The 13,072-nt window shown below is 30.3% G+C and overlaps 1 protein-coding gene and 1 long non-coding RNA gene across 2 annotated transcripts in view; one reads left to right on the plus strand and one right to left on the minus strand.

Moving 5' to 3' along the window:
• LOC126781777 (uncharacterized) overlaps positions 1 to 13,072 on the plus strand; it is a 453,341-nt gene that overhangs the window by 228,761 nt on the left and 211,508 nt on the right. The window lies entirely within an intron of this gene.
• LOC126781726 (uncharacterized) overlaps positions 1 to 13,072 on the minus strand; it is a 69,015-nt gene that overhangs the window by 7,762 nt on the left and 48,181 nt on the right. The window contains exons 2-3 of the mRNA XM_050506725.1: positions 10,033 to 10,395; positions 2,292 to 2,409 (exon numbers count right to left, since the gene is read on the minus strand). Of these exons, the coding sequence (XP_050362682.1) occupies positions 2,292 to 2,409; positions 10,033 to 10,395 (481 nt within the window). The remainder of the gene's footprint in view (positions 1 to 2,291; positions 2,410 to 10,032; positions 10,396 to 13,072) is intronic.

Raw genomic sequence — 13,072 nt, forward strand, 5'->3', positions numbered from 1 at the left:
TCGTGGTCGACTGATTTCGTAAGCTAATAACCGGCACGCTTTTTAATTGAAGATAAAATATACGTTTTTAATGTTTGTATTTTTAGGAATATTCGTACAAAAATATCGCGAGGAATAATTATAGCTAAGTGACGTATTCATGATGTTAATATGAATTGAAATAATTTAATGTTTTCTTGGTTTATGCGTATCTAGTTGTCACGGATTATGATTATTAAAGCCGATAATGCAAGACAATTCAGTATAAATCTGAACACAATACGTACCAATCGGCTTACGTTTTAAACAACGTTAATGAATTAAATTTATTTGTGGTACGGTATATCGGTAAAAACGACCGCTAAATATAGGAAAATCCGAATTCAACGGTATTAACAGACAATATTTTAACAGTAAATTGCCAATTGAAAACAAAATATTCGAATGCGTTGCTAAATTGATAATATATCTACATACAACGATGTTTCAACTGATTGTAAAATATATTCATGCATTTCAAGCGATAAAATTAAAAGGGCCACACAACACTAACTTTGAAATTAAAGTTAAATGTTATTATCTTATAATGGTAATAATTCTAGAAATAGTTCGTGATTAATCGGTTCATTTCCATTTCGGTATCGTAAAAAGATTTTCAGATTTATTGAAAATAATATTACTACTTTAAATAAATTACGATTCCATAGTAAAAATCACCCAATAATTTATTTAATCGTTTTATTTATCACTAACGTAACATTTAATTTGCTCATTAACTTTCATTCGTACGCGTATATTTTGCCAATATTAAACCATTTTTTTACGTTAATTTCATTGCGCTGACTTGTATATAATTTTAAGGTTAAAAGTATTGAGCAATACTATAACGCAAAATAAATATACGCCTTTCATTTGGTAAAAAAATTTAAGATAAAGACTGTAATTTTAAAATTAAAATCTCTTGTTAAAAAATAAAATATATATTTTTTATTTCAAACGAATTTTATGTTTATATCAAGATTTGAAAATAACATATTAAATAGAACCTATTCATTATTTAAACACGGTTAAGTGTAGCTACTCCCCTCTCAAATTTGTTTGAGTGCTTCCATAATATGTTATAAGAAGTATTTTCTGCTGGCCATCTGGCGAGACGTTGGCGATTTTTTGCTCTTCTTGTATTTTATTTTGCTAGTAAAAACCGTCGTTAATAAAGAAAACGTTTTACTGATCAAAGACTTACTATACTTTCATAGTATAATGGACTTTTGTTTTAAGTAACTACCTACATTATTATTTCCATTTACTTTTTTGAAAGAGCGAGAAATTTATTAACATTCAATGTGATTATGTATAAACAAAAATAACTAAATTACATTTAATATAAACAAGAACATGTGTCCTTAATATAGTAAACTTTGAAACTAGGATATTTTTGTGAATCTTAGAAGTTAAACCATGCTAATTATAGAAAGTCACTAGAATTTGTTAGTACACTTACATACATTTTTAAACAAATAAAATTAATGAGAACAATAATATGATAACCTGTTGCTCGTAAAAACCATGACATGATATATGGAAATATATAATACACTAGCTCAAGCTGAGATAGCCCAGCGGTAAGAATGTGTGAATCTTAACCGATGATCATTGGTTCAAACCCAGGCAAGCACCACTGAATTTTTATGTGCTTAATTTGTTATTATAATTCATCTCGTGCTATACGGTGAAGGAAAACACCGTGTGGAAACCTGCATGTGTGTAATTTCACTGAAATTCTGCCACATGTGTATTCCACCAACCCGCATTGGAGCAGTGTGGTGGAATAAACTCCATACTTTCTTCTCAAAAAGAGAGAGAGGCCTTAGCCCAGCAGTGGGACATTCACAGGCTGTTACTTTTACTTTTTAGCCCATCCCTAACGGGTGAAAAAAGAGAATGATTTATATTATTATTTTTGTTAGAAAAAAGAAACAATCTAAACCATCCACAAATAAATTCATCAAAACCGGTCCAGTCGCTTAGAAGGAGTTCAGTGACATAAAGGCGTAGCTATAGAAGAATTATAAATATAAACCAAAGAGGAACGATTCTTTGTTCTTTCCGTTTACGTTTCTATACAATTTATTCGATTTAGTTGACATTTTATACCGTTCTAGTTGACAAATGCTTAAAGGTTTAAGGCATTATGCCATCAAAGTACAATTTAATATATGACGAGAGAGGTGAGTTGTGATCTTGTAATAAAAAATGAGACATTACAAGGCATGTTGGGCATAATTTAAAATAAAAAAGGATTTTTTTCTTACCTTTCCGGCGTGGCTAGTGTCAAATTCGGCGCAGGGAACGCACCTTCCGCTGCGCAGATGACGTTCACGGTATCATCGTCAGTCTTGTTCTGGATCAGGCGGAAGTTCGTCTCCGGTACTACAACGAGACACTTGTTAGGATGCTTGTTGCATAATATCAAAGGTTTACTTCCCGGAACACAATACTATATAAATGAAACAATTTTTAAAGGTTTTGCATTGATAAACAAACCTAGCCACTACATAGAACACATTAAATTACAATTTAACTTAAGATAGTTGGTAATATTTTGGAATTCCTACTCAAATTAAAATATTTAGTGTATTATGTACCTACGTACTATATTTTTTTTTTTTTTATAGAATAGGAAGGCGGACGAGCATATGGGCCACCTGATGGTAGGTGGTCACCAACGCTCTTAGACATTAGCATTGTAAGAAATGTCAACCATCGCTTACATATCCAATGCGCCACCAACCTTGGGAACTAAGATTTTATGTCCCTTGTGCCTGTAATTACACTGGCTCACTCACCCTTCAAACCGGAACACAACAATATCAAGTATTGCTGTTTTGCGGTAGAATATCTGATGAGTGGGTGGTACCTACCCAGACGAGCTTGCACGAAGCCCTACCGCCAGTAATATATACAAAGCTATTGTATTGTTTACCTTAAAACTGTGAAGTGCTAAAGATAAACATGTTTTTGAAGTAGATAGGTATAGATACAGATTTTTAAGGTTAAACGATATTGTTAAATAATAACATAATATTAAGATAATATTACATTTATTAAATATTTTTTGTGTTTTTAGTTTCGTATCATATAATATTTATAAAAAAAATAACTTAATATTACTCTTGCAAGTCAAATATGATAATCTACTTTATAAACTATACATTAAAATAACACATTTCCACAACAAAAAGGAAAAAAATATTCAAAGACAATTTGATATTCACATCTTAAGGGCGATAGAAACATTTAGGTTTAGTCGTAAAATAGAGGGGAGAAGGAAAAAGGATCGGAATAAGTTATCCGATTACATTAGAGGTAATGATGAAATTTGGGAAATTTGACTTGTAACTGCCCACAGTAAATTATAATAATGATGTTCTTATTCTGATTTCAAGGAAGAATTTGAAGGTATCGATATTTTTTAATGTTTCTTTATGTAAAACAGCAGCCTGTAAATGTCTCACAACTGGACTTAGATATTTGAGACCATGAGACGTACAGGTTTCTTTCATTACCGAGCACGGGCCTATGTATTATAAATGAAAATGATTATTTTATCCATAAATATCTTATACTTTAATACTTTTATTGTACATAACACCACAAAGAGAAAAATACAAAACATGTATATTGCCTAAATAAATGTACAATTATGGCGACCTTATCGCTACACAGCGATTTCTTTCAGGTAACCAAGTGTAAGTAATTACAGATAGGAAAAGGGGGAGGTGGTGGTATGAATAAAATAATATTAATATTTAATTAAAACAAAACCAATTATTAAATGTAAATTTAAAATACACATATTATACATACATATATAATATAAAATACTCATACTATACATATATCTATAAATAAATTATATTATCAATACATACAAAATTATAAATATATGATATAATATATACAGCAACAACGAATAATACAAGAAATACTGAAATAAAAGAAATTATTGGTGATAAGGCATTTGAGACAAAAAGTGATCTTTCACAAGTTTTTTAAAAATATTTATAGATTTGGCCTCCCGAATATTTATAGGAAGATCGTTCCAGAGTTTAATAGCCTGAATTGTAAAAGAATTATTATAAAATCTTATAATTAAAAAAGGTACATCAAAACAAAAAATCGGCATCAAGATTTGTTAGAAGGTAATCAAAAATTAAAGAACGTACCTATGTGTTGTTATTTTTCATTATAGATACCTAAATGTGAAATAAGTTTATCAATTTTATCAATAGCTTGTATTATTTATCTTTATCAAGTAACAGGAGAATATTGTATTTTAACATAAATGGAGGAATTTTTTATAGTATAGGTAGGCGGACCAGCATATGGGCCGTCTGATGGTAAGTGTTCACCAACGCCCATAGATATTGACATTTTAAGAAATATTAACCATCGCTTACATCGCCAATGCGCCATCAAGCCTGGGAACTAAGATGTTATGTCTCTTGTGCCTGTAATTACAATGGCTCACTCACCCTTCTAACCGGAACACAACAATACGAAGTACTGTTTTGTGGTAGAATATCTGATGAGTGGATGGTACCTACCCGGACGAGCTTGCACTAATCTCTACCATCAGTAATGATATCTCATAATCAAATTACGTTCATATTTCAATAGTCAAAGATCTTGAAGTTAATCTTTATTTATTTAATTGATTGTAATAAAACAAAAATGTGTTTAAAGGTATCACACAAAATTCCTATTAATAATAATCATTACTCATATTCTTTTTTGTTTTTGCACATGAGTATAATTATACAAAAGTATACAGATATATACCAACCTTCTTAATATAAGTGAGCTCTTACAAGTGTCTACCTAATTTCTGACTAGCAATATACCGAGAATAACCAACAAAGGAAAACTAAGTAATTACTATTTTATGTTATTTAATTAAAAGTAGAATCTTTCTGTATGTGCCAATACTGGATAAACGCCTTCTATTTTATGCTTTTTTTTTAGCTGGTATAGCTGTTTCTTTAGATGAGTCAAGTTAAAGTGTTGAGATAAATCTCAATAGTGGACTGGTGAGTTGACATTATTTCAAAGCGATATAATTATATCCAATTTCACCAATCAGAGCGTAGTAGGCGGACACGATGCGCTTGCGCATGTAGTGAATTAGGCGGAGCCAGATTATACGTTTAAACAACTTCGGCGCATCAAGTTTATTTAAACGCGAATCAATACCTATATTTTTTTATTAAGAATATAGAAGTTTTACTAACTAGATTTAATTAGTCAAAGAGGTTTTGGAAACTGAGACGTACTAACCTAACCTTTGTGAAGCATTTTATCTGGAATTTGGAAAAATAATCTCATTCTATATGCGAATAAGGATAACAAGCGTATGGTCGGAAACAATGTTTTTAAGCTGTCATATGGTAATGCAAAAAGCGTATCGGCTATTAAAAACTAAAACGACATATTATGCTATGCTCGTGGCCGCGTAGTCATGTGGATATTACAAACGAAATTGCTCATTCAGTTCTTAACGTCGTTTTATTTAATTAAAAATGGGATATAAATAAATTGTTTCGTTAATAGTAATAATACTTAACAATACAAATATTAATCTTTACGATACCAACTTAAGAAAAATAAATAAATATGATAATTATATATATCAGTCTGTAATATTATATATTGAATTTTAAATTGCTTTGTATGAACTTTGTTTGTTTTGTATCAGTCCTATGATATTAAATCTAAAACTTCTACAAATAATGGATCGAAATATGAAACGTGGGGATAAAGCCGCGCCCACGCGTCGCGATTGGTCCACTTTGAAAATCGGAACATTCTGTGTGGAATCTCCGTCGAGTATGGTCACGTCTTCACAAAACATGCGTTTCACTAATAGGCTTATACGTCTACAAGTTAAAGTCTAGCTCAATTTATAATATCTAGAAAAGTTATTAGTAAAATCAATAAATATTTTTAAATAACAAACTACTAAGACGCATGTCAAATGTCATAGACATCGGTTGAATGCTATATAAGTTCATTGAACTGCAGCGTCATTTAATGTATAGTATAAATCCTGTCCATAAAAATGTACAAACACATAGGTATATCCTATGTATAAACTTTCGTATTAATCGGTCAAACAGTGACAAAATCGCTGAAACAGACATATACCAATATCCATAAGGATCACTAATTTTTTTTTAAATAGTTGTTTTAATATATAAGTAACTAAAACTAAAATATTAGAATGCCGACCCATGTCATTACATACATCTTAGACTAAAGATTACAAAATTAAGCAATATGAAATTCTAAATTCAAAATATCTTACTTCAAATACCTACTCCCGGTTGTTAAGTGAAACTACTTTAGTTGCAATTTCAATGAAATTAAACTAGCACCGACTTCAAAGTTTTATAGTGGATAGGTTTTATACTTTTAATAAAAACCCAATTGTTTTTTTTACATTCATTAAATATAAATGGTTTTCAAATAAATTGTTCGGCACTTTCGATAAAACATAATTAGCTCGCATTATCGTTTATTCGATTTTATAGTTAAAATTTTTGATTTAATAAATATGTGTGAAAGTTGAAAACCGCGATAACTTTCACACAACGCGACTTATTTTATTTAGTAATAACTTAAGATTTTTGTTTAATGATTTAATTCTTTGAAACGATTTAAAAGTACTTGTTTAGTACATATAGTACTAGTATTACTTATTGATGTACTATAGTTTATTTTGAATTAATTTGCTCTCTTAATCTCTAAAATAAATTACAGCAATTTATGTCATATGTATCATAGAGTATTGAGTTAGAAACATCGGAAGTATCTATTTATTTAGCCATAAATACAATAATATACATTTTGCTATTAAAAATAAAATAAATGAAAAGAAATAATTATTAATTCATTAGAAAAGTGATAATATCATTTACTCCAAAATCTTCGTTAAAGCGTCAAAGGCTTTAATTAAAAAATTAAATACACGTATATAATGTTTCATATTAAAAATAACAAAAATATTTCATCACATACCTATACCATATTCACCTAATATCATATTATGTTACTTCAAATATTACATACCTTTTCCATGAAAGTACGTTCATAAATCTTTAAACTGTCTCGAAGTTTCCTGGACGAAAAGTCAACGTATGCAATGTTGCCATCGTGAACGAAATTCCCAATAAATTATGATATATAAGTTTATTTTATCATTAAAACTCTTAGATATAATGAATTTATGATGAAGATAAAGGCTAAAATTGGTAAGATGTGACTTATTTATGTAACTTAAATAAAATATATATTAATTATAACTAACGTCAGAAATTGAAAGTAAGTACAAGAAAATAAAAATTAATACTAAATAAAACAAATAACAACAGAAATACTAAGCTTATTAATAAGTTCTTACTGAATTTATATAATGTTAATAGATTAAGCACATTTTATGTAATTGGTATGGAGCTTCACAAACATAGGTAGGTACCTACAGCACAGACAAAAAAAAATTGTGGACAGTGTTTTGTGTATAATTATGTGACTTGCATTGTTAATATTTAAATTTACGTAATATACTATGCAAAAAATATCATTGAAAAATATATTCTTCAGGTCACTGCTTTAATTGTTGTATACGTTACCGGCTGCTAATAAATTGTTTAAAACAGCTAAAGAGAAACGGTCGAGTGGGTACGTTTGCGTCTGAATGATTTAATTAAATGAAAAGTGAAAAAAGCCCACAAAAATACAAAATTGTATTCAAAATAATTCATCCAAAACCATATAGGTACTATACAAATGGTAACCCACTCGTCAGATATCACCCACTCATCAGATATTTACTGGTGGTAGGGCTTACTCCAAGCTCGTCTTGGTAGATACCACCCACTCATCAGATATTCTACCGAAAAACAACAGTACTTGCGACTGTTGTGTTCCAGTTTGAATGGTGAGTGAGCCAGTGTAATTACAGGCACAAGGGACATAACATCTTAGTTCCCAAGGTTGGTGGCGAATCGGCGATGTAAGCGATAATTAACATTTCTTACATTGCCAATGTCTATGGGCGTTCGTGACCACTTACCATCAAGTGGCCCATTTGCTCGTCCTCTTGTATATGTTACCTATGTATATTATACATTAAAAAAACTCTAGGTAGTAATAATTTATTTCTCTAGTACTTTAGTATATATTTTATAGGCCCTAGTCAAGTACAAGTGGTACTTAATCTTTATTTACGTATTAGGTACAGATTAAACATGTATATCATATAGACTATGTCTGTCTTAAAATAATTATAAACTGTATTAAATTATTAAACGAATTTACATATAAAACAGAATAACAGTTTTTATTCGAATATAGAATATTTTATGTACTTGTTGTACGTTCAAAAACTTTAAACACGTTTTTGAACGTTGTATTAATTGACAGTGCAGATTCAGTGAAGTGCTTTCGAAATTTCGGTATCACTCATTATGAATCACTTATTTAAATTTATTCCACTAGATAAAATAGCATATCAATTTGAACGAGGAAATGGGAACGTTTCAATTTTATCTGTTTTTTATTAACATTGTTCTGTTCATTAGAATGCTGAAATTAATGCGCAATTTTACTATTCAACAAACAGTAAAACGCTATATTACGCTATGATTATATATATATGATACGTTCATTTAGTAATAAGAATAAAATGGAGCCATAGATGAGGGACCTTGGACCTTCTTCTTTGCGCCCTTGCCTTTTTGTTTAATGCACTTTGTTCTTATATCAATGGCTGCGTTTTATTATTATTATAAATTGAGCGTACCGTATATAAGTATAATATATTTATATAATTGCATAGTGTTAATACTATTTAATAACTAATATAAGCAGTATAAACGATAACAACGATGCGTTAAGGAAGATGGATTAATGTTACAACCCTAGATTTGGGTAGCTACTTGAACTTCCTGGTGGCTCAATTTTTCAATGTCATTTTCAAGTTATTATTTTTTATCGTGTTGCTTGGAGCAATCTCGGTCTTCCGGATGACTCATAATTATATTCAACAATATAACAACTCTGTACATATAATTAGCTTGGTAGACGATTGGAATTAATCAGAGAGGATTTTGCGACGTTAGTGTATAATGTATTGGAATAAAATCAACTGCATAAAGTATAGTAGTATCTTATGAACATGAACGTGATGAAGCGAATAAGCCATTTGTTCCATTGACCAGAAGCCTTTTAACTGTACTGCATAAAAAGAGATAACCGCAGCGTAAGCGTGCAATCAACAGATGCTGGCTTTTGGCTGATATTTGTTTATTTTCTCAAAAAACGTACAGGAAGAGGTAAAAGGAAGAAGAAATGGTGAGAATAGCACTACACACGATATGAATTTTAAAACATACTATAAGAAAGGGTTTTAAAAGATTACTTATCAAATTTTGATGATAATCGATATTTCTAACAAAGTTGATAAGTCAAATTGATGAATTGGCATTTCAAGAATAAATCCTTTCTTTTATGATCGAATATCTTCCTATGTTGGGTTGGCCAAAAGAAATTGATTGATATAAAGTAAATGTATCGTGTAAGAAATAAATGTTTTTCAAATTATAAGACTGATAAATTAGAAATGATATGAAAGTTGGAGATTCATCTATTTCGTTAATATTAATAGTATATTTTTATTTAAACTTTACCTACTCATTTTACATCATTTATTGCAATCATAAATGTACACTATTGAGGGTTTTTAATTTTATTAGGTACTTCTTGGGTTGGTTAAAATTATTAAAAGAATATATTATTATGATTAACGTTGGCTTAGTTTTATTCTGATACAATTTATTTAAAAACTACTTCTAACTTTATTTTATGATACGAAAACCAAACCACTGAAGTGACTATATATTTTAAGTAGTGATAAAACGTGATATAACATTTAACTATCTCGCATGTACCATACTACACATAAAATATTAAAAAAACTATAAAAAAAACACTCACCGAAAACAATCATTTGTTTCGTCCTTGAATCTTCCTCCATAAATGTCGACACGACACAAGTATAGTCACCCGAAATGTCCGTATTCGGTTTCACTATACGAAGAGCCCTATGCATTTTTAAAGGATCGCTTGAAGCTCGATACGTCAAATCGACTCGACCTCGCAATATTCCCATATCCTGAGGTTTCTGCGACGCAATCCATTGATACACAGGCCTCGCTTTGTTCTTGAAGAACCATTTCACTACTAACCCTGAGGTATTATTACCGTAAGTATAATCACAGTCTAATATAACGGCATCTTGTACACCGTATTGAATTATTTCTGGTACCACAACTTTCACTATCTTCACAGCATTCAGTCCTGAAACAAAAGAGATTTCATGGTTTACTTCGAATTCTGTTTCAATGTTACCCAAATGTTAAAGCTTTGAGACTTGCTGCCCTTAAAATAATATGACAATGATATTTTTATTGTATCTCTATTTGTACAAAATCTTCCTGGACTCCACGTACACGAGATGAATATGTTTTGATCGAGATGAAAAGGCACGTGCGATGATATGATATTTATTTATTCGTGCAAACAAGAAGAAATAACATTGAAGTATGTTATTATTGTTAAATATTAACGTACAAAACATAATTAAAATTCATTATTTTATAGATTTGGTCAATATTTATTTTGAAACAACATTGATTTATAATATTCCCTTTTTTATGTAAACAAAAACAATTCCACGTGACTGACAGCAAATTAATGGAAGCGTCAATAATAATAGGGAAATCCAATATTGACATCAACACGACATCAGAACTTTCCCCAATATGGTAAACAGTTTATTATATCAATGGTATTATTTAATAATGTTGCACGAGTAACTTAAATTCAAAACGTAGATGTATAAAATTACACGAAAACATTATTAATTTAACAAAACAATATACGAAAACATATTTTTAGGATTACAAGATTAAAATGTACTTTAGTCAAGGCAACAAGCACGTTTGAACTTCGAATAGACATTTTATAAGTACATTATACTTTTATTTACTAAAGCTACAAGCTTATGATATGGATATTTAAAATGAAGCTTTGACGTATCCTTTGTTCTTGAATCTTTTGTGTATAATTATATTAAATAAACTCAAAAATCTTTCTAACAATTTTGCCCTATATTAATATCTTTATTTACGTTTAATTTCAAAACTGTAAGAAAAGTAAATTTTAACAATGGATATAACTATTAGATTAACGGTTGGTTTCTCTAGTAATATTGTCTTTAGGTTGATAGAATTTCAACTTCACCACATTAACATAGTGTTCCAAAGTATTCTAGTTTACAGACAAATATGGCTTACACCTAATCTGCAGCCGTGAGGGATTAATATTTATGCAATTCTCGAGTCAATATTGTTGAAAGCTGTTTTAAATTCATCGTCGGCTCTACTTAAAAGTGGAAGCGACATACAAATTCAGGCTACACTTAAAATTAAATCAATGGATATCCGAAATGACAAAGTGAAAATAGATTCGAGTATCAGATGATGAATTGATGAATGAAAATTTTTGGAAGCGCTTGTCAACTACGTGATTTAACTGACAAGTTGTCACTCGTATATATATTCTGCATTTTATCATTTTTAGTTTAAAAAACAGTTAATTGAATCCACTTTATAATGAATAATTTTTTCTAAGATAAATTGTTAATCTGTTATGTTTATGACATAGCGTTTACATTATACACTTATATAAAATAATATAAGCTTGATACTTAGATAAACTTAATATAGACGACATAGTATAAAAAATTATTAACTTTACTTGCTCAAAAATAAATTACACGTTATCGAAAATTTCTCATGTATAGGACTAAGACCCGTATTACAGAACGACTCTCAGTCGTGAATCTATTTTTAAAATTAATTTTCAGTATAGCTTTTATTTTATTTTTAAATTTATTACATTAAATTTAGCCCCAGGTAATGTCATTAGTCTGGGGCTAAATTTAATAACCTTCTCCTCAAAAAGAGGAGAGGAGGCCTTTAGCCCAGCAGTGGGACATTCACAGGCTGTTACGGTTACGGTAATGTCATTATAGGATTCATATTCATTGTGACATAATTTTATTGAACGTAAGTTTTCACTTTCCACTATATATTTTTTATGAAACTATTTAGTTAAAAAAATAATAATAAACGAAACGTCTAAAGCTAACGTAAGCTGGCTTATTCCGATTTTTTTTTTTTATAGAATAGGAAGGTGGACGAGCATATGGACCACCTGATAAGTGGTCACCAAACGCCCTTAGACATTGGCATTGTAAGAAATGTCAACCATCGCTTATAGCCAATGCGCCACCAACCTTGGGAACTAAGATTTTATGTCCCTTGTGCCTGTAATTACACTGGCTCACTCACCCTTCAAACCGGAACACAACAATATCAAGTATTGCTGTTTTGCGGTAGAATATCTGATAAGTGGGTAGTACCTACCCAGACGAGCAGACAAAGCCCTACCACCAGTAGTCACTGTGTGTATCACACTACTAAAAACGCAAGAACGTCTTGAAGCCGATTTCTCAGTAACCTATTTACTATATAGCTATACGACGTGAAATTCACAGATTCGGTACTGAACCCTTAGTTTATTTTCATAAGTACCTACTGACTGTTAGCATAAAGTTTTTGTTGTTAGTATTCTTATTAAAACGGGGATATAATTAACAGTACAACAACGTTCTCGTCAAAAATTTGCTGAAATATATCAGAGAGGATCTGAAGAGCTCTTGTAGTTCAGAATCCGTACTAACGAGCGAGTCTGTCACATTTAGATAAATCTTCCGGTCAGCAGACGTGAATAGTCAGATATGTGGCTTGTATAAGCCGTTGTTATAACATGATTGTGTCAGCATCTCGTCGAGTGTCACGTGTCAAGTGCTTAGAAAAATCCAGCGGGAATACTTTTCCAGTGGGAATTGTTGAATTTTCACAATTTCTCGACATGTATCTTATAAGCGCCAGAGCTGCTTGACTGTCCA

The sequence above is a fragment of the Nymphalis io genome, chromosome 4, assembly GCF_905147045.1.
Source record: "Nymphalis io chromosome 4, ilAglIoxx1.1, whole genome shotgun sequence".
Classification (NCBI taxonomy): domain Eukaryota; kingdom Metazoa; phylum Arthropoda; class Insecta; order Lepidoptera; family Nymphalidae; genus Nymphalis; species Nymphalis io.